Source organism: Oryzias latipes, chromosome 8 (assembly GCF_002234675.1).
Source record: "Oryzias latipes chromosome 8, ASM223467v1".
NCBI lineage: Eukaryota > Metazoa > Chordata > Actinopteri > Beloniformes > Adrianichthyidae > Oryzias > Oryzias latipes.
Window position 1 is genome coordinate 20,747,426 of NC_019866.2, and position 23,524 is coordinate 20,770,949.

General features: G+C 39.0%; 2 protein-coding genes across 3 annotated transcripts in view; both read right to left on the reverse strand.

Annotated features, from left to right (window-relative positions):
• Positions 1-14,881, reverse strand: part of grb2 (growth factor receptor bound protein 2) — a 29,383-nt gene extending 14,502 nt beyond the window's left edge. For both annotated transcript variants that reach the window (XM_023957983.1, XM_023957982.1), the window contains exons 1-2: positions 14,475-14,881; positions 11,907-12,145 (exon numbers count right to left, since the gene is read on the reverse strand). In XM_023957983.1, the coding sequence (XP_023813751.1) occupies positions 11,907-11,984 (78 nt within the window). In that variant the 5' untranslated portion in view covers positions 11,985-12,145; positions 14,475-14,881. The remainder of the gene's footprint in view (positions 1-11,906; positions 12,146-14,474) is intronic.
• A 4,714-nt stretch (positions 14,882-19,595) lies between these two features.
• Positions 19,596-23,524, reverse strand: part of LOC101155518 (ubiquitin carboxyl-terminal hydrolase 43) — a 100,108-nt gene continuing 96,179 nt past the window's right edge. The window contains exon 15 of the mRNA XM_011478550.3: positions 19,596-23,398. Within this exon, the coding sequence (XP_011476852.1) occupies positions 22,233-23,398 (1,166 nt within the window). The 3' untranslated portion in view covers positions 19,596-22,232. The remainder of the gene's footprint in view (positions 23,399-23,524) is intronic.

The window sequence follows — 23,524 nt, forward strand, 5'->3', positions numbered from 1 at the left end:
GCTAGGGGCACTCGAGCAGAAAAGGTAAGCGTGAGACAGGGGGAATACGTTTAATTCAAATTCCTGCTTTGAGAATGAACAGCACGAGCAGACACTTATGGAACATGCAAAAAAGACCAGCATGTTCCATTACTCCAGCTGTCAGTCATCTGAGCCGTCAAACAACTAACTGTTATGGAAAACTATCTGTGACCCATAGACGTCTCGACTCCAAACAGTCTCAGGAGAAGGCTATGAGATGCGTACTCTCATTTCCGACAAGCCCATTTACAGTGGTGGACAAAATTGTTGGTACCCCTCAGTGAAAGAAAGAAAGTCCACAATGCTCACTGAAATGACTTCAAACGTTCAAAAGGTTTTGTTTATGTTCAAAAGGTTTATGTGTATAAATTATGGTATATGCTCAATAAATGTGATGGGTGGGGCTTGTAATCAGGTGTGCTCTATAGCCCGGAATATATGGTAAACTGATTTGGGTTCAGTTTTAAGTGTCAACTGTGTTGATGTGCAGCTGATTTTCCAGTTCTACAAAAATAGAAGTTCCAATAAAAAGGAACAAGTTTAGATGTCACAAAAAGAAAAAAATCTATTCAACTTCTCAACCACACAATGTAAAAGAACAATATGTGGTTAACACCAGATTAAAGCTTTAAAAGGATCACCTATGCATTAGTAAGATAAATAACCTGAAGATAAAGAATGATGGATATTGATAGACCGGAAGAAAAAGAAAAAGTCGACGTAAAGAAAAAATCTCAGGCAGCTGGTTTACCTATAACAGTGTTTTTCAACCGGTGTGTCACGGGACACTAGTGTGCGGTGAGAAATTGTCAGGTGTACCATGGGAAATTACCCATTTTCACTGACCTAAAAACATTTACCATCGCTAGGATATCAGCTCTGTGTTCATCCAAGCAGGTCCTGATAAAACACTACGTAGTTAGGAATCTGAAAGATAGTAAAATACTTTTTTCTTTCTGTTTATTTGATTGTATTAAAGACATTTTGATAAGAATGGAGGTAATGGCATTTAGCCGAGCTTCAGCTCTGTTTTCGGAATAGTCCCGCCCCTTCAACTGTCTCTGCCAATCATTCCTGGACCCCTAATCATACGTCATCAGTCTGACCAATCAGAAGTGGTTAAAGTCTTCACTTCCTTGTTCTGATTTAGCTCGTAAAGTCTCTCAGTTCCAACAAAAATACCAGCTAAAGTTCGTCTTTAGCGGTGTATCTTTCCGCAGGATCCGGTATCAGACCGTGGAACAAGTGAACAAAACAATGAAGCTCAGAGATGCAAGTCTATCTGCCTTCGGCGTCAATTTTTGCACTACATCTCCCATGATGCATTGGGTTAAAGTGACAGCGTCTCAGCGTACAATGAGTCTTCCCCGTTAAACGTCTTGAAACCACGAACACACATGAAACAGTTTTTAAATCTTCTTGATGAAATCAGAGGTCAACAGTTTAGTTCTCCTTCAAGGTTTGTGTTTATTAACAGCCAAACATCCCAGAGTTTGGTCCAAGTCATCTTTCTAACTGAAACACTTTTCTAATAAGGTCTGGATTATTTTATATGTTAAATTTAAGAATAGTTATAATAATAAAAACATTTAAGAAACAGGATTAAGGTGAAGTGGCCAACAGACACAATTAAACTAAATTGAAACGATTTAATCATCTAAAAAGAAATAAAACATTTTTGTTAAAGTTTTCAAAGACTTCATCTTTGATTAAGACAAGAGAAAAACTAATAAAACTTCAGCATTTTCACTTTTTGTGTAGTTACAGAAAACATAAATATAATGTTAGTGTTTTTGTGTAAAATTTATCAAACATACAGGTTAATCCAAATGTTTAGTAAATCAATACGTTCATACTGTGGTGTTAAAATAACATGCGAGATCCCTGCCACTAGTGGAAGTCCCCTCATGAGGTGTAGTTCTCACACCACACACATTAAACCTCTAAGCTGAGGTGGTTTGTTAGACTGCTGGGAGGTTTAAACAAATGTTACACTTCTTTACTTTGAAGACCAAAAGAAATTCAATGAATGTGGGTTTGACAGCAACAGCTGGACTGATGCCATCAACCACAAAAACGCCAAATAAAAAGCAACACAGAAGAGGCACAAAACTTCACAGATGCAAATGTAAGTACAGTACAGCTTCTCCCATCTGTAAGGTACAGATCAGAAGGGAGTGATGTAGAGATGTAATTACAGTTCTGACTCAATGCTCACCGGGGGGAAAGGAGCTAGAAAAAAGCAGCAAAAACATGAAGAAGAAAAAACAGCAGCAACAAGAAAATTGAGTAAGGAACACAAGAAGGTGGAAAAGGGGGGAAAAATGGAACGAATAAAAGAAAGAAGAGTGCTTTGAAGAATCACAGTCCTTGTGATCAGCTTGAGAAAATATCCAAAGGCAAATATCAAAATGAGGCCACTTCTGTTCAGACGAGGAGAGCTCTGGCGGAGAGTTTCTCAGCCTCTAAAGTTAATATTTGATCTAATTTAACCTTAATGTGTTCCTGCAAAATGCAAGCAGATCTAATGTACATTTAAGTATTTTTAGTTCTTTTATATCATGCAAAAGCTGATTATTATTATTCATTTTTATTATTATTTCAAAGAAAAAAAACTGTTTCTAAGGCCTTTTGATCTCCACACTGGTGAATACAGCTATTCTAGATACAGACAAAATACTTTTGCTTTAAAGAATATCCAAGTACTCGGATATCAGAAAAAACGAGTACAAATAATTGTAAAAAATACTATCACAGATTTGTGATCTTTAAAAATATATAGTGGAGTACAGTAAAAAATACACAACACACAATGTAAGTATCACTCTAAAATTGCAGAATATTGTTAATAATTTGAAATACGTAAACTAAAACAAACTGCATGCGCTGCTGAATCTGGAAGTAAATCTTAAAAGTAAAGTGATGACTGAGGTTTTCATTTTCAAAGTAAAAGTATCAAGTGCTTTTGTACATGGAAAAAAAAGAGACTGTTCAATTTACTCAAATAGGTTCTGAAAAAACAATTTTGTTTTAAATACAGCCAACAAGTTAAATGTAGAATATAATGAATCCTTAATTAAGAATAATATGAAAATCTTGTGATGACTTATGTGACTGTCTGTAAGCATGAAGTTGTGTCAGTAAAATGTTCATGTAAATGTTTTTTGGTACTTCCACTAATGATGATAACGTCAGTTGATAAAACATGTTTTCTGTTGGAACCACTGTTTAGTTAAAAGGACTGTGAGTTGTTATTTTTATTTAGATGTTAACATGTCTTCATTTACCATCTTCTTGTCGTCTATCTACTGGAACTTATGTAGAAGATAGAAAAACTGTGGAGAACATTTTCAGGATTTGTTGTGTAATGATTTTAAAACAAAAGCAACAGTGGTGTTCATGTTGTGTTTGCAGCTGAAGTTAACTAGGAAGTGGACAGAAAATTCTTTGAGTGTTACGTTGTTGATTGTGACAAATATTGTTTCATTATTTCAAATCTTTGTGTTTTTATGCGGTTAGGTTTATTCTGATTTCCTGTTCTAAATAAAGGTTTAAGTTATAGTTTAAAAAAACAAACAAAAAAACATTTCATAAATCCAGTAGAAAGACATGCATGTAGCAACCATTCAAAGCACTTTATCTGTGAACTGTTGATCTCGATTCGTGAATCCGACTGGCACCTAAGTAATGATCCACAGCCCGACTAAAGACAAAACATGAAATATTCCCAGTAGTGCACTGGCTCATAAAAATAAAAGAGGTTACTCCTTTTGGTGGCAGAAATGATGGTTATAGATGAAGGGTTGACTTTTAGTAAAAGCAGGAGGCCACAGCAAGCTGTTAACAAGTTGAAGTGGTTGAGAATAAAAGGAAGATGGAAACTTTGATAGCATTAATGGAAAAAAAAAATCTATTCAAAGCAAACTGTAATGATACTTTCTTATAGTTGCTGTAACTAAAGCAAAATAAAACAATTTAAAAAACTTTATGAGTACATCAGGGATTATGACTCGATAGAGTTTTACAGGGTTTCGCTTCAGCGGACATCTTTTGTACCTTTGCCCTCAGGAAATGCAGAAGACGACTACAGCCCCAATCTTTGAGTTGATTAAATGAAGCCATGACTGTCTACGTTGCAGGAAATTTGGATCTAAATGAGCAAAGTGTCAGTTTGAAAAGAGCAGATTTCCCCAACAGCACATTATTCAACTCTGCACAGCTGAGCAGCCCCTGAACGAGAGAGGAGGATGTTGACTTTGAGCAGAGGCCCTCAAATAATGACACAAATGAAACAGGATGAGGTGCAAAGCGCTTCATGCAAACACTTTCTTCCAATGTTAGACTCAGGCAATATTTGAATTTTCCCCACATTTACTGAGCACTGCACACAAACCCTTTTCATGACGGAAAAGCATCTGTTCCAGAGAACATGCACTGAACAACAGATAATACGCTTCAAGATATTTAAGAACATTTTGGTGAATTGTTCCGCTCAACTGGCTTTAAGTGGACGGAGATAAAATCAATGAACCTTTGGGTAAATAATTCCCGCCCTTTTTTTTTTTTTTAAATATTGCAACCCCCAGGAGGAACAAGGGTCTGTGCGGTTCTAGTAAAATGGTTTGCAACACTTCTCTTGGAAAAACTGTCAGAAAGGAAGTGCTTGTGCTGGCCTGTGAAAATCCACTGCTGTGGCGTGTTCACTGCTGACGCTAGAGTAGCTGGAGTTTGTTTTTTGGAGAGACAGGAAGCTTCTGGGGGTTGGAAGACACATCAAACAGGATGTGAAAGAAGCTCAATCATAGCATTAACATGAGAACGAACAGATGCAAGAAGAGTCGAGACAAATTTACAGAAAACCCAGCCCAGTTCAGACTCTTGGGCTCACAAAGGCTTGCCCTAATGTAAATGTTTTCACTAAAGTCGGGCAGAGAATGGCTGACTGGAAAACTGTTGAAGGATGAGATTCACTTCAATAAACACTATCAACTTTTATACTTGACTTTACTCTGCACCATTCTGGTACAATCTAAAAAAAAAAAGAAAGCTCTCAAATTAAAACGTGTTTGGAAACCAGTTTACCAATTGATGAGATTTTTGGTGTTACTTCCAAAATAAATAGGAAAATTCCAATAAGCAATTTCTCCCTAAAGTCCCAAAGGATCCAATTTTTTGGAACCACACAAAGTTAGAAAAACTTATATTCTACATGATGAGTCAAAGCTACGTATCTATTGGGTTTTTGTGTATAGCTAGAAATAGTTTGAGACTTTCTTTCCATTAGAGACACCAAGGTAACACAGATGTTAAGAAAACAGGTGAAAGGCTTGAACTTGTGGACATAAATCACAATATGTTTCACTGGCAAAGTACAAAGACCTCGGCTACAAGGACGGTTAATCTTTATTCAGGGAAATGGCTTACATCTGCTTGTTGTTTCAGGGAAAATAAAAAGTTAACCCATAATACTTTTGGATTAAAAATATACAGAAAAAAACCCCACATCTTAAAACCTCACATTTCTGCAACCTTGTTCTATCTTTAATTAGAAATAACTCAAATAGGTTGAGCTAATCAACCAGTATAGAGGTTATATATAAAACGTGGAACTTCCCCTTTTTGGTTTATGCTTGATGAGAAAGCACATCGGGAAACTATGCAAGTTTGCACTATGCAAATGTACTGGATCCACATTCTGTACATTTGTGCTTTACAATATTTCCTGCTGTCAAATCCTCTTTTACTACAGTGGCCTCAATCGAACTCTTGTAAAACTTAGTGGTCCCCCTCACATTGAAAGTGCTGCATTAGACAGACACTTTGAAGCAGCTTGGAAGTGTAGAAGGTGGAGTGCATCATGACCTTTAAACTACTGTCACATATCCCAAAATGCCACAGTGCAGTGACCTAAATGCAAGCTTTTCAGCAAAGTTGGCAGTTGTCATTTGTAATGAGGAGGCAGCAGTCGCCTTTTTACACCGGCGTGTGACGGCTGCCAAGGTTTTAGGAAAAGGTTCGAAATAACAGAAAGATTTTTTCGTTACATTCTATTTGTTACACAACTGACTGATGAGAGGACCGCCAAGGTCCCCATCATCGTCTGATGATCGGCCGATTTTAGACTGCCAACCTCCAGCCACCCGCCCTGCCTAAATATCGTACGGTAGCAGCGCAGACACTCGGCGAGGGCTGTTGAGATGGGCTGGGGGCCTGAGGATGACCGCAGGACAATCTGGCAATCCTGGCCAGCAAGGGTCCTGCATTTAAATGGGGGGACGGGATTGATGCCGCACAAAATTCCTATATAGGGTGGCCGGTGGCAGTTGATATGGACGGCTGCCATCTTGAAAAATGTAGACATTGTGCAATCAGAGCTGCTGCCAGCCGGCGATCCGGCTGCCACCGTGCCGTGGGCCCACAGCTCTCACCTGACTTCATAAAGGCGTCGTCCCCGCCTGACTGCCTGCCGCCGTCTGCATTCGTGACCATGCCAACGATTTTCAAAAAATATTTGGGACTGCAGCATTACTTGACATTCAGAATTAGATAAAGACTTTGTTGTCACAAAAAAAAAAAAACGTTCTTTGTATCAAACATTTGTGGAGGTTTTATTAAATGCTAAATGATGACCGAATATTTCCTAACATTAAACTACTGCTTCTGAAAAGTGTTGTGACTTTACAACAGCCTCATTGACACCAAATACTTAATGAGACAAATAAATGTTGGCGTACGACTCACGGATGTAAATAATGAGTTTGATCTTTCACCGTATCGCATTAAAGCAGACTTTTTAAAGACAATAAAAAAATCTGTTTTTCTGAAGTCGGCTTTTTCATTGTCTGTGACTGAGGGTGAGAAGAGATTTCAAAGAGATTTAAGCTGCAGTTGCATTTCTTGACACATTCTGCACTTATTTAAAGAACAGACCCAACACACTGCAATCAGTGTTTGCAAACCAAAGCAGGCTACTGCCAACATCCTTTAATGGAAAGGAAAAAAAAAAACGGTTTGTTCCTGCAAATAACTTACATCACAATGATTAATTTAGAAAACAGAAGTTTCAGTGGTTACTCTGAATGCAATCCAAAAAAATAACAGTTTTTCCTCTAAGTGTTTGTAAAGCTGTTCTTAGGAAATTAGTGGCGTACAAAGTCAGGACTTCAGTAGAGGGGAAAAATTGACCACCTTGTTCAAATTTAAAATCTTTTTTATCAGCAACATTTTTTAATTAAAGAACAGATTCCTCAAGAGTTAGCCTCATTTAAAGCCACTGCGTTATTGGACGGCAAAAGAAAACAACAAAATACAGAGAACCTTCGGAAAAAAATAAAGACAAAAAAAACACATGACGGGAAGACTTAAAATAAGCACCAGGAAAAGACTTTTGCTCCAGACTACTAAAGTGTTAACACATCCCTAAAATCAATTATGTCCATTCACTCACGCACTTTCAGATGTGACATTTATTGTGCTTCAGGCTTTATTGGTAATCGTGACCTCTAATAAGTTAATCTTTCTTTACTCGCAGTGATTCTCTACCAGATCATTGCTGCGAAAAGCTTCATATTGAGGTATTTCTATTTAAATTTGGGACATTATGGCACAGAAAAAGATCAAAATACAACTTAAAAAGTGGCTTTATGAAGATTTTTTTTAAATTATTATTATTAGAACAGACTTCCAACTTTTACTTGCACCACCAAGGTTGTTTTCTCCAATCTTGAACTATTAAAAAGAAGGGAAGAAGGGTCCTGCGTGCTTTTGATTCACAACGATTTGAATAAGTACTCAGAAACGCAATTTTAAGCTTAATTTACTTTATACATGTCCTCCATCATGAGATAAATGTTAAAAACACAAAAAAATACAAATTTCAAGGGAGTGGGTCTTTCGGACAGTTAATCACTTATAAAAAAATAGCTTCTTGTTGTAAACTGTCAACATGAGGGTTTAGTTTGCAGGACAGCCACCATCTCGACGTGACTGTGGAGCAGTGGAAGCTGAAGGAGGCTTCCTACACACAGAGCTGCCCTCCTCTGAGAGGCAGCCTTTGTCCCGGGAGCAGAACTGTTTAGTATTGGCATCAGCAGACGGCACAAGTGACAGACACAAAGAGCCCGCACCGAACATAAGTAACCACAAAAAAACCCAACAACAAAACAGATTCTATATATTCCATTTCCAGCTCCATTTACTTCATGTGTAACGGAACACTGCAAAGTCCATAAAAAGGGTTGGAAAACACACAGATTCCGCTTTTCATTAAAACACTTTTCTGCATGCAAGTCTGCACTTCTGTTCATCATCATTCTGTCAGGAGATGCCTGAATTTATTATAAGATTGGTTTTAATGCAAGTTACATAACACTTTCAACGGGTTTGAACAAGCTTAATGCAGAGAGCAAAGTAAGTCAGGACATAAGAGGAAAATCCGAGCTGCAGCTTTATCGGCCCTTCCACTTTCTAGGCATGTTATGGAGGCTTTAGTTTGGTGCTGCTGCCAAAGGCTGAGAGAGGCTACACCTCTGTTCATATCAGCTCTGTGATCCAAACATCAACCTAGGCGCAAATGACCTACAAGCACTCTGAAAAATAACTGCTGTACTAACCCCAGATACCACAATGACACACACTGAACCCAAGATGTCACACGAGCAAAGATTCTGTATGTCAACACCAAAAACCTGTTTCTTCCTGTCAATTGGAGTCTCTGGTGCTCTGGAGGCCAATGGTGGGTATTCCTGCTGGCTGAGAAGATTTTTAGTTTTTGTAACATCAGCTTTTGGTTCCGTCTTGCTGAGGCACTCAGTAAAAATGTGAAACTCTGCATTTCTATCTTCTGGGAAAAGAAAACCAAGAGAACTTTGTTGTTTTTGTTAGTTTATGTAGGCCTGGAAGATATAAAGATATTGGATTGTAGACAACCCAAATGTGGCGTACGATTATCATTTTCAAAGATTGCTATGCCGGTAAAATGAAGCTTTAAAGGAGCGAGTGAACTTTTACGGTTCACATGAATGCAGCATGAAATGAGGAGGACCACATTTACTGACCACAATGTGCTTCTAATGGACACTTTGGGAGAAGAAGACAGAGTGGCAGATTAACTATTGGTGCCGTTTGGAACCTTCTGGTTTCATCTGGTCTGATTTACAGCAAATGAGTTGAGTCCAGAATATGCAAGGAGTTGATGGAACAGTAGCTGATGCACCACAGAAGCAAACAAAACTACAGCAGACATGAATGAACACAAGAGAATGATAACATATGAGCAAGGCAGCAAGAGAAGTGGGGACAGATGCAACTATGGCTGTGGTTCCTCTCATAGCAGAGGAAAACAAAGCACTGAAAGCATGGAGGTCCCTTTCCGATCGTCTTTGTAAAAGCGTTTCCAGTGGCTTTTCAATTATAATTATGCCATTTTTAGCTAAAATCAAAAAACCTGTGTCGTTTTCTGCGTTTGATTTGTGAGGGGACCGTTGGCTAAAAGCAACCCAACCCCCTTTCCCTTACTGTTGCTGAGAGCTCTCTGTTTACACGCTCTCTTGATAGGTCACACCCCCAACTGTTGGCTGTAAAAGAGAGAACTGAGTCTACGGTTCTATGGGAACTACCATCGCCAATCAGTAGTGAGCATGTTCGAAGTCCACACCCCTTCCACTGAAACCAGACTTGGGGAATCTGTCAATCAAATGTTTGAGGCATCCGATTGGTCAGTTTTTATCTTAAATAACTTGTGATAAAGACAATATATCATGGGACAAAATTAGGATTAGCAAGAAGATGTAAAGAAAAAGCTATCAGAGCAAGAATTCTGTCATTCTGACCAATAGAATGACTGAATAACAACTGTTTAGTTCTCTATAGGAGTCTATGGGATTTCGACTCTTTGAAGCCAGCAGGTACTTCCAAATTGGAATGTGAAAGGGTGAGATTGTCCAGTTTCTATATACCGTCAATCACCCCTACCTAACATTAGCGGGAAACACAAATGGCAGCCAATATTAGAGCTATCCTGCCGTATAGTTCTGATCCAAGTTCCAGCTCAGGCGAGGAAAACAAAGACGTACACGGATCTATTTGACTGCAAGTGGATGTATCAGAATGGAGCAGAGCAGGAAGCGTTTGGCCCACCCAGAGTATTTTCTACATCACAAATAAGCTCATTTTCAAAGATCATTTTTTGGCTGCTGCTGATTTACAGCAATTTGAATAAAGAAATACTTAGAAATTCAATTCCAAGCAAAATTCTCTTGATAAATGTCCTCAATCATCAAAGAAATGCCACAAGAATAAGTTATAAACATTGGAGTGGGTCTTTAATTAACATCATGAATCCATGTTTTAAATGTTTTTTCCCTCTTTTTTGTCCCCAAAAACTGCCATTTCCTGTAGGTGGCTGTGTCAGTTTTGTTTTTTTGTTTAAAAAAGATTTACTATGCAATCACCATTTATGTTATATTTTCAGTTTCAAATAAATAAAAAAATGTTATTGTGTATTTAACAATACTAGAAAAGTAAAATTGTAATCCTACAGAGATCTTTTGTCCAGATCACCCAGCATGGTGGATTATTCTAATTAGATGATCTCTCTCGTAACTCTTCCTTGGGTCATTGGAATGGCCCATAAAAGTAAAGATATCTTCCTCAGAATCAGTCTTGATGTTGCTTTAATGTTGAACATTTACAGAATGCAAAGCAACACGTGTCTAACCACAGTTAACCCGAGCTGGAATTAAAGACTAAAGGGAAGTGAAAACCCCATTTTGAGCTTGGAACCCATCAGTCCATTACGTGTTACAAAACGCATCTCCTGAATAATATTCAGTGCCAGCTTTTACTTATGCCTCCACAGACAGGTTTAATCTTTAATGATGTCAGCTGGGGAAAGAAGATGAGACCGTTCTTGGATGAGTCTGAAATCTGGTGAAAAGGAGAGCACGTTTTGATTCAAACTGTTGAACTTGGACTAAAATTACTGTCATTTTTTTAAAATGCAAATTTAGCAGAGCTCACGTCTTTGCTTCGCTTTTGGCCGGCCTTTTATAAGCCGACTTTTTCTTGCTGCCTTTAAGCCCCCAGCCCCCCTCCTGCTGAGATAAGAAGTCTTTTCAAGACCCTGGTGAAATGTCTTTTCAGGGTAAGACAGCAAAGTTATCCCCCTTCAGAGCAGCCGACTCATTTGTGGCGCAAAAGTTTGACTTAAAAATCTCTTCTCCTTCAAGCAATTCTATATACATTAGTGTGTTAAACAAGAAGAAATTTAAAGCCGAAATCACAACAAAACTAAAATATTTACACGACTCCTTACAGTGAGACACATAGACCGTAAATACAGAAATGGACACAGCCTAGGGAGGAAGGGTCAGTGTGTCCACTTCATATTCACAGTCAGTGATCAGACAGCAGCTTAAGAGTGGGGCTTTTGAGAAGCATCTTCTCTGTGGATTCTCTCTGGTTAAAGGCGGACTAAAGCCCCAAAAAATAAATGGCAAAATAAATGGCAAAAAGGCAGATCTTAGTATGACGTGATGCCAAAAGATAATTCAATCCTCAAGACTTTAAACTCTGACACATATTTATGCGGACGGAAAAAGAAACACATTTGCATTTGTACACTTCCCCTTTATCGCTTTTTGCCACAGACAGCCTGTGAATGTTAGCCTGACACGTTACTGTGCAGGAAACGGCACAGTAACACAATATGTTTGAATTTATAATCTAAAAAAAACGGGGAGAAGAATATGTAACCAAATCATTGATCTAATACATCTAACTATTGAGAACAGTAAAGAAGCTGTCTAAACTACATTTTGATCCAGTAAAACTTAATTACTATTTCACATCCTGAAGTAACACACTAACACACTATTCCCATTTACCTTGAGGACTTCTCCACGCTTGAAACTGAGCTCATCATCGGCCGTAGCTTTGAAATCGTATTTGGCGACGGCCTCCATCGTTTGAGCTGCGTGCTGGAAATGGATCTGGATGCAGTTGGGTTTCTACGACTGAACCTAAAAGAATCCACACGACCGTGGGCAGATGCTTTTCTCCGAGTCTCTCCTCCCGTCCCGCTCCTTTACGACTTTCACCTCACATAAAGGTCACAGGGCTGTACCTGCAGATCAGAAAAGACGTGGTGATCAGTTCGATGGTTGTTACTGCAGCTGAGACACTTCTAAACCAGTGGTTCTCAAATATGGGTATCCTCAAGGGTATTTGAAGGCATATTAAATAAAAAATAAAACATTAAATTTGTTATATAGTGCTTGATGACATACTAATCACATCCTGTCACCCTAAAAACTTAAACAATCAACTTAGTTTAAAAAAAAATCATTTTTGTATCTTCAGTAGTGTTTATGCCCAGGATTTCATTTTCTTTTCAAGAACCCCTCCAAAAATGAGATAAATTGCACAACTGTAAGGGCTTAAACTCTGATGAAAATTGTGTTTTAATTTACTCTTTTTTTTTCCCACTATGGAGGGCATAAATAAAGAAAATTAGGCTTAGAATTGCATATTGTGTAGTTATTTGTTCAAATCGCGTTGCAGACGAAAAAAGATTATGAACAAGCTTGTAGATGTGACGCAGACGCTACAGTCAGCAGGCTACAAGCTTCCTGCTCCGCTCCATTCTGATGCATCCACTTCCAGACAAATAGATCCGTGTACGCCTTCGTTTTCCTCCTCTGAGCTGGAATCTGGCTCTAAACTGTACGACTGGATAGCTCCAAGATTGTTCCCCACTTTTGATGCACCGCTAATGTTAGCTGGGGGTTGTGAGGGGCTGTAAGCTAGAGCGGGAGAGTGTAAACAAAGGGATGATGGGAAATCAAGGGAAGCTTACACCACACCCAACAGTTATAGCCACAACTCATAGGCAAACCTCTAATGAATTACTGACACTCTGTAGAATCGTTGTCCTAAAAAACGACTCCGATTTATTGATTTTGAATAAAAATAATATAATAAAAACACCAGTGGGGATTCTTGCAAATAGATCAAAAGATGATTGGAGTGGGACTTTAAGACATAAGGGCATATATGGAACAATGTTGTGCTTTGTACCCCCCCCCCCCCAGAGAAACCCTTTCCTCATTATTTCTATAAAAAAACAGAAAAAGGTGCTAGAAAGAAGTGGTTAAGAGGAAGAGGGAAAAATCCCCTTCTGCCATCAAAAACCATGTGTTGACAACCAATAAGAGGCAAATTTTTGACATATTACCAATAAGAAATTTAGACGAACCCGGTTCATGTCAAACAAACGTTGCACATACTTTTCCATGTTATCCAAAAATGGTTCATTTATGTCCTCAAAATGATCTCAAGATCTTCAATAAAGCGAACTTCCGCAGTTTTTTTTTTTTTTTTAACTTTAGTCAACAGTCAGAGAATTAGGAGTCACTCAATAACTAGTGACAATTCCCAAAGACCTTAATCTAAAGCTCCTGCAAAGATAAAGCACTGGTTAGCTTAAGCAGGGTTGACAGTGATACAGTAGCTAAAGTTGTCCAGTTAAATAGATAGAGACTCGTTATCCCGTTTTCTAATACTCTACCGGACAGCTTTGATGAGCTCACTCTACTACAACTCAGTACTTAGTAAGGTCGTTAAAGCTGACAGCAAGCCAGATGACAACAAAAGAACAACAAACACAGCGCCACTCAACAGGCTACTTTCGCCAATTAGCACATTTTTCCACGTCTTCCGGCGCCTATTAGAACTTGAGTCGGAATAAAAGCAATTCTCCAAAATGTAGTGTCTGTCAACGTGGCGCCGCTTCCTTTAGCATAAATAAGTAACGCAAATCCCTCCATAATTACATGCAGACAAAAGACTAGCAAAAAAAAAAAAAAGAATTAGAAAAAATCGGTGGTGATTTTAAAGTTAAAACGTTACAACAAACGAAGCGAGAGGCTAGTTTCAGGAGGTCCTGACTTTCGTCACTTTACATAGTTAAAACAGTTATTTTATAGACATGAACACGAAGGATGAAGTTTAATATTGTTTTATTTAACGACAACCAATTCTCATGATCGCGTCTTTAGGAGTGATGTAGTAGATCGAACCAATTCCAGTGAATAGACTGCGCCCACTGTTCTAGAACATTAGAGCTAGCATGCCAGCTAACGGTCGAGCAACAATAACTGCGGTGCGGTGTCATTATCAAACTTGCCCCAAATTTAATTACACCAACAACGATATCAGCGGTAACACCTGTAAAAAGCCGTGACCGGTTAAAAACGACGAGGCCGAACACAACTTTTATCCCCAAGTGCGATTACAAAATAGAAAACGTGAAAGGAAGAAAACATCTTTTTTTCCCTACACCGCAAAGCTGTTCGGTGCTAACTCAGAGTTAGCCTAGATATATCACCACTGAAGGCGTCGAGAAAATAAAAGTACAACTTTCACATCAGGAAAAGGCGACAAGATTAACTTACTGTTCACGATATTCCGTTTCAGATCGGTCTCCGTAATAACCCAAACGATATCGTGTAAACTAAGCTCTCCCTGCTTCCTATGGAGAGCAAACCGACGAGGAGGAATCGCTCACAGCCCGTTTTCGGAGCCTGAAGCTAGCTGGTAGCAGACGCTGCTCTCGACGTTTATTTCCGCTTCCTTCCACCGAGAGCTGCGGGGCTGTGCGGGCTGCTGGGACTGGAGCTCCTCCCTGTCAGCTCCGCTCGGCTCGTGAATCAGACAGGAGGACAAGTCTCCGTGACGGTCTGCCGCAGCGTCCCCAGTCCCACGGTGGATTGTTGAAGGCAGAGGGGAAAATTGGAAACACACTCGAGACTTTTGCGCAACTTCAAGATAATGCTACTCAAGTAGAATTACAGAAGTCATTGGTATAAAAAAAACTAAAAAAAAATAAAAAAAAAAAATAAAACGGCACGCAGTCTCAAACTTACGGAATCGGAAACATCAAAAAATAATTTTGCGCTAGTCTTACTGGTAAAACCTCTGCACTTATAGTTTTTTGGGAATAAAGAAAATCATTTCAGTTTCACTTATGTACGGAGCCCTGGATGTGACATTCTAACAAACAAACAAACAAACCCCACAACAAATTGTTACCTCAAAAAACGTGTACATGATTTAGTATTTCGTATTCACAAATTAGTATTTTATGGGCATTTTCAAAAAATTAGCATCTTGTGCACACAAAATAGTATTTTCTGGGTAAAATTGTGTATGTTGTGTGCACAATTTAGTGTCTTGTGGCCACAAATGAGTATTTTCTGGGCACAATTCTGTATTTAATGTGCACAAATCAGTATTACTCGGGCATAGATTTGTGGGCACACATTAGTATTTGTTCGGACACATTTGAATTTTGTGGCCAAAAATGTTTGTTTGTGCACACAAATTAGTATATTATGGGCAGAATTTTGTATTTTGTGCACACAAATGAGTATTTTGTTGGCACAAATTTGTATTTTCTAGGTACAATTTTGTATTTCATGTGCAAAGTGAGTATTTTATGTGCACAATGTGGTTTGTTTTTTTGTGCACACTATTTTGTGCACACAAATTTGTATTTTGTGGGCACAAATGACCATTTTGTGGCCACAAATAAGTATTTTCTGGATACATTTGTGTTTTTTGTGCGCACAATTTAGTATCTTGTGGCCACATATTAATATTTTCTGGGCACAATTCTGTGTTTTTTGCACACAAATTTGTATTTCCTGGGCATACATTTGTACTTTGTGGCCAAGAATTAGTGTTTTGTTTGCACATATGAACATTTTGCGGCTGCCTAATGTATTTTGTGCACCCAAATTTGCATTTCGTGCTCACAAATTAGTGTTTCATTGATGATACTAAGATATTACTTTATGTTCAGAAAATGCTACTTTACGCACAAAAAAATGCTACGTTATGCAAATAAAATTCTAATCCTTTGCCACAAATGATCAATTTAAGGTCACAATAATTTCTGCACCTTTGAGCAAAAATTTGACTCACGCCACATGCGCAACAGTCACCAAAATTTGCACACGCCTAGTCCTTGGAGAAAATAAATTTTGGGCATAGAGAACGACACCTCCCAAGACAATGACATCACTGCAATCAAAACCGCGAAAAAAGAACAATGGCCTGAAACTTGCTTATGGAGCCAAAAAGAAAAAGCAGTATTTCAAAATACAGAAACAAAACTAAAGAACATCTGTCGGGGTTATCCAAAGGAAGTTTTTAAATTATTATGGGATGGCCACACAACTTGGCGTCCGATATGGGAAAAGTAAACTTTTGTTCACGCGATTTTCACATAATTTCAAAACACGTGACGCCAGCTTCCTCTGGAGTTTTGTCGACCTTTTACCTCGGGAAGGGGCTGCCTCCTTGAATAATAAAAAAAAACACCTTTAGTACCAGCTACAAATGAAAACTTGTCCTAGGGATTTTGATCGATCATTTCCCAACTCCTCGGATGTCGTTGTGAAGTAATTGGGGAAAAAATGCTGCAAGTAGAAGTTGAAAAGTGTGCGTGTGGCGAACTCCCAAAAGTGGCGTTCTGCTTTTACTCCCAGATTTTTTAGCAGATGACTATGAGAATTGAATGCACAAACTCCTGGCCAGAGTTAAACTTAATGATATAACATAAGATATGACTATATTAGGAATGAGGTTAGCATATAACCTCTGTTGATAAGGAAATCCAAACGTTTGCTTTTGTAGATTCTTCTCCTCAAACTGATGCCAGTCTCTCCAAAATCCCCAGGTGACCAAAACAGGAAATGGTTGTTATGGAGATACAACAAAAGCCACTAATTTGAAAAAAGTGGATTTTACATCAACTTGTCCCCTGCAGCTCTGACCAGCCTGACGGAGACAAAAGGGGGGAGATACTGAGGCTTCCAATTGGCATGGCTTATCTATACACACTAGTGTATTGACAGTTATTGACCGAGGGACATTCTTTATCAACAGTACAATAGCGCCACCATGTTGCATAGATGGTATAGATGATCGCAATGCTAGCACTTTTAGCCACATGCAACTCAGACAGCCTTAAAGAAAGAGATGGGGGAAGGAAGTCAGGGGTGCCTTGTGGCAAGTGAGGTCGGGTCAAAGGTGGGTGGTAAGAGCGGCAGTGGTGTGTAGAGGCGGGCAATAAAGACGACGGTGGTGGGTAAAGGCGGGCGGCGACTCGGCGAGTAGCGCCAGCAGGCCATACAATGCTGCTTGAGGCTTTAAATATATTTATTATTTTTGTGTCATGTCCAGGGCTCTATGATAAAGATAGAGCACAATGTCTCTCATAATTCCTAATCCAGCAATTCTTTTTTTTTTTTTTCAGAATTGTTTTTGGAAGTCATAGGTTCACAAACAGCTTGTGTCTGTCTGTTAGATTTCCAAACTCCCTCGTTGTCATGATATACTACCTTTTAGGCTGGTTGTGCGATCAAAGTAAAGCTATTTTGGCAAGATTTACCGAAAGAATTCTTCACAAAGATATGAACCTTATTATGTAATCGTCTGTCAACATTGGTGACATGCGAGTATTACACTGCATTTCTTAAATTAGTGGTGCAAATATTACAAACTAAAGTACAGTGATTTTATCAAATTCTATTTGTTTTTATGATAAAAGTCTAAAATGAACAATGCTTTTTAGGGGAGTAAAACTTATACAAACAAATATTTTATTGTTTACAAAAGCTTGCTAAGTAAATGCAGTTGAGTTGGTTTCACTGGTCATTTCAATTTCAACTTCCAGCATATTTTTACCCGTATCTGATAGGACAAAGAAGGAGCCCAACCTTCCAGGGACCTTAGTATTTTGAAAGTTAAGGAAAGAAATGGACCATATTTTTCATTACACTTGCAATATATACTAAAATACTTACATTGAGTCAAATTACTTTTATTGTACTGTTAAGATGTTGTTTTCACTGATTATCAATTGTAAATGAAGATCTTGCTGCAAAAAACAATAACTTACATACTGATAATGTCTTTTTGTTATGCATCTGTTTGTGTTGAAATTTTATGATGAGTTATTACTGTTAAAACAACACAAACAAAAACGTTCAGGAAACCACAGAACTCCCCCACACTGTGTACCAAACACACCCTTTTTGGGTGTTTAAAACCCTAAAGAAATGAAGCTCTACTTCTTCCTTCTTTTTCTTCCCTTTTTCTTATAATAATTTTAGGTGTATTTTAAATACAATTTGGTTTTGCTTTGAATGTTTTATGATAATTGTATGAAAAATAGTATTTTCTACACAACTAAATAAAATGTTTCAAGTTCTCAAGTGTTTATTTCTACATTTATTACTACTTAAAAGTAATTACAGTTCAGCACCTATTTCTAGATTATATTGAATTTAGTGAGGATGGAAATCAATCAAAGCAATATTTTTCCATATTTGACTTTATACATTTTAGGGGAAAATGAAATAGATTTATATTTATTTTCAAGTATGAACTTATTACATGAAGATTCAATGTTTTTCTTGAACCGTTTGCACAGTTACATCACATCTGTGTTTATTTTAGACACCACTCAGATGATGAAGGAAATAAAACGATGCTGCCCTCTAGTGGAGGGATTACTTCATTGTATTTTTCTAAAACACGTCAGGTAAACATTTTTTTACCACAATATTTGTCGTGAGAATAACAGTATCCACCTTTACATTTACACACTGAGTGCTGAGTGAACCCTTTGGGGAGAGGCTCTGTCGTTGGGGCATCTTCTGAGGTGACCTTGCTCCCACCCACCGATGGTAGAGTTGGTCTGACGGCAGCTCCTTCACACCCATCAAGAAGGCCTCTGTGACACATGCTGCCTGTCACAGTGACTGTGCAGAGCTCAACACTCCTCTGGCCACCCATGGCTGCTGCCAGCCACCATCGGCATCAAAAACTGCCATCTGCCTCCGCTGACCGAGCACAGCTCCTAAGGAAACACCATCTGTTCATGGCGAGGCCTCATGACAGAGAAATCTCCACTTCAAACAGTAAGTGGCAACTGTTATTATAATCAATCTCCTTTCAAGAAGTTCTCCAGTTTTACATACATTTTTTTTCTCTATGTTTTTTTGACGTCATCAGAAAAGTGATTGTAAATTGTCTTTAACACAAAATGTTTGGGTGTAAAATTGGTATGAAGACATTGTGTGAGAAGTAACCTAGGCACTTTAACATTGGGAGTTGGGTCTTCTAGACCCACTAGAAAGTGCTCTGAACCTTTTTTCTTCAATGATTTGTGAACCTCACTGGTGTCCATGGATTACAAGAAATCTTTCCACCTTTATCCACCTTTGTCATGGTAGGGAGAACACGTCAATGTAAGGCTGGGGTCATTTAAGATAGCACAAGGGTTTTAAGCAGCTTTTTCTGCAGAAACTAAGAATTTTCTAAATGACAGTAAAGACTAAAACGGCAGAATTAGAATTAAATAAAATTCTGAAAAAATACAAAAATCAATTTAATAAATGAGAATTAATATTAATGAGAATTAATTATAAAAAATAGACTAATTTTCCAGTGTGTGGGTAGTCAAGTGTTGCCACATACATAAATCAGAAAAAAATTCAATTGTGTTTTTTGTGAGAAAAGCTGTGTTTAATTTGCAGTCTTTCAAACTTCCAGTACACTAAATGTGTGTTACACACAGGCCAATGCAGAAACTTTAGTTTAATCAAGAAATCCTCGTTAGCTCTTGAAAAACTCTGACCCGACACACCAAAACATTTGGTTTTAATCTTTAAATTACATACTTACACATTGAGTAGAAAATGTAGACTTTTACCGGAGTAACTAAAATATAAGTAGCATAATTTTCTAATAAATGTCTCAGTCATCCTTCATAAACAATGAAAAAATGTAGGTTAATTGAGAAGTAACAATGGTGCAGATCAAATCTGAACCATTACACAAAAAGCAAAACTAGTGGAGATTAACAACAATTTGAAATGCAAAATGCATAGATTTCTGTGAAAAACAAATTTGAAATAATCAAACTGGTAGGAAAACCTTAAAAAAAAGTTTCACATGTTTTTTTTCCAATGGAAGCTTCATGATTAGAATGAATCATGCAAAAAATATGTTGATCTTTCTACGATCCTCCTCTACGATGTAACATTATGTGTCAAACCGCTCCCGCATCCAACTGTGCAATGCTTAAAAAAAAGAAACTCTTGGAGGCTGTGGGGTGTCTTTGCATTAAACTCTTCAGTAAAGTGTCACAAAAACATGCTTAGAAATAAGAGTTATTTGGGAAGGTTGGAGTCTGTCTAAAAATACCATCAAGTGAAGCCCTTTACTTTGGACATGCTGATGTTTGGTGAAGGTCAACCCTGTCCATGTTCCTTAGTTTGTATCAAATTTATTTTCCATGTTCCCCCCACAGCAGCAGGAATCCTGACCTAGTTGTATTTTTTTCCCTCCCTCCTCTCCGAGCAGATGGTCATCTTTCTTCTGCTGAGGTCTTCCTCCGTCAAACTGGGTTTCCTCATTAGCGTCATCCATCAGCTTCACTACAGAGATGAACTGAAGCGACCAGAAGAAGTTGTTAGCTTTAAAATACAGTTTTGGTGTCAGTATTAGCAGTTGAATCGTAATTGTATTTGTCAGGAATACATTATTTTTTTATTGATAAATAAATCAGTATTGATCAAATCTTTGCTGAGGTTGATAATGATACATTTTTGCCCAAAAAAACGACGCATGCTCTGTCATTTTCTGTTCATTTGACGTTAAAGATCTGAGCCAGATTGTTGAAAACAGAAACCAATAAAAATATTAAAAGTGGACTTTGTTTGAAAGCTGTGTTTGAGTTTTATTCTCCGCCATCTTTTTGTTTGCTGGTGTTTTTAACAAACCTTATTGCTTTTTTTTTTCACCACGTTAAGAGAAAACGTTTGTGTGTAACTTTTTATCCTTCCCTTCCTGCGTTTTCCCAAAACCAGCTGTTCAGCTAACTACAAGAGTGTCAAACAAAACATAAAAAAATAAAAAATAACAATTATCTTGTGTTATGTAATGAAAGATGTTAAAAGTGCTTTTAATGTAGCACAGCATATCAAAACTTAAAAATTATCTTTTTAGCTTAGCTTTTAAGTTTTTTTTTATACTTCCTCTTGTACGCATTTTAATTTTACAGACTTTTCTTTTAAAAATTACGATCACTATTTTTTACTACTATTTTTATTGTTTACTTAAAGTACTTTGAGGTGTTCTGTAGCAGGAAAAGTGCTCTATAAATAAAGCTAAAGCTTAGCATGAAACAAAAATAAAAAATCTCACTCAAGCGTATGTTAATGTAACTTCATATAAGACCCCAAAACATAATATAACATAATAAAGGTTTTAAAATAAAGAAAAAGAACAACAAAAAAAAGAACTTTGCATAGAAAAAGAAGAAGAAAATTCAAACTTCTACTTCATGCCAGCCCAGTAAATAAAACAACTGACAACAAAACAAACAAAAAATTCTAACTTAAAATAATGTTACATATCGAAAAAATGAAGAACTAAATAAAAACCAAAACAACTCAAATATGGTCTCAAATATTATCCTTAACTAACAGCTCAAAATGAAGCTTTTAAAATCATTCATCAATAAAACTGCATGAAGAGAACCAGATTTAAAATGCAGCAGATCGATGTTCTTACAGCAGACAGGCCACAGTGTTCGGACCTCTGGGTTCAAAATAAAAACAGTCTAGAACCCAAAACCAGTTACTTCTCCGAAATACATCCTCCTGTTTTAGTAAAACATACCACATCAACGATCATCTGACTGAGACACGTGAAGAACTGTCAACAACAAAACAAATCGCTGCCCCGTGTTTTCCCTCATTCTCTTGCTGGAATCTCTGCATAGTTTGAGTTTAAGACACAGAACCTAGGATGGAGAGGAGCGAGAAGGAGGAGCGAGAAGGAGGTGTCAAGCGGCGGCGCCTCCTGTTGGGAGACGTGGGTGAATCTCTGGAAGCCGTGAGTGGGGAGGTCCTAGTGTTCAGCGCTCATTCTGGACTGTCACATAGGCACTTACGACAGAAAAAAAGCCACAATGAGTTGTGTGATAGGCTGTGACAAATCACACTATGACAAACATCCAGGTGTGAAGAACTGACAGGTAAGGCTGCGTTGACTGCTATTTAACTGAAACTTTAGTCATTTGCCGTTTGTGCTTACACGCCTCCCTTCAAACAGAAGAGCTGTGCCCTGGGCTCTCAGGAGCAGGCCTCAGGGACCAGTCTGTGCCTACCCAGCGAGGTGGTGCTGTACCGTGTTCCCTGCAGGGGGGAGGAGCCCGGCTTGTCTGACAGCAGAAGGCGGTGCGCCGGTGGGGCCGCCACCTCCCCGTTCCTCTGCAGGGAGGCACACCTGCGGAAAGTCAAGTCCAGCTTGTTGTGGATGCTGCTGGAGCTGTGAGCTCGCTGGATGTCCACAGGGTCCAGACTCCCGGCCTTCCCGTTCAGCAGCGGTGCTCTGCTGAGATGGCTGTCGCAGCTGTGGATGCCGCCGCCCCTCTTGTCCTCCAGCGCCGCTGCGGTCAGCGTCCCATTGGACAGGGAGAGTTTGGCTGAGTTGCTGCTCGCCAGGTTCCCCAGGTGTCCGTTCATTCGCCCGTCCTGCAGCTTGACCGGAGACCGAGGAACGTCTTTCTTCATGAAAACAGGCTTCAAATATGAAAGGAGGTTGTCTTGACTCGAACCCTCCTCTCCTCCTTGATCCTTCCTGTCCTCAGGCTGCAGTCCAGCCTGTAATGAGTCTTTTTGGCCCCTGGGGGGCCCACCTGTTTGGACCTTGGTTCTTCTCAGTGTGGAGTCTCTGCTTGGAGGAGCACTATAGCTCATCTGACCTCCCAGAATGGCCCCTTTGTGGAGCTGGAAGTCCAGCAGCCTGCCCTGCTCTGGTCTCAGTCTCTTCAGCGGTCCCTGCCTCAGAGAGTCGTCCTCTCTGGATGCACTCTGACCTCCGTCGGCTCCTCTGAGGCTGAGGAGTCTGTCCACGCAGGTTCTGCTTTTTCCTTCCGGGATTTTAGGGGAGTAACAAATATCGGCACTGAGTCTGTCTGTGCCGCTCAGGCTGCTGCCGCTCGGGCTGCTGCATTCCTGCCCCACTTGAAGGACCCTTCCATGGGCGTTTCTCAGCGGCGGCGTGGCCACCAGTGTTATGATGGGGTCTTTGGTGCATCTCGGTCTGCGGCCGGACTCCAGGTACTCCACCAGCTCCTCCGACTGGGTTTGGGCTGAGTTCTTGATGCGGTCTTTGGACCCAAAGGACCACCGCAGTGGGAGAACTTTGTTCAGGGTTTCTTTAGGCGTAGTTGGTGATCTCATGCTTAAACTCCTGCCCTGGGTTCCTCGAATAAAACGGGTTGCTCCAAAAGAACCTGCAGGCAGATGAGTGAAGAGCTCAGCATCTGACAAGGAAGGAAAATGTCTATAAAAAAACACATGAAACACGCTGCCCAGTATTTACGTAAAAAAGAAAAACCTTATCACAGCTTTTTAAACGT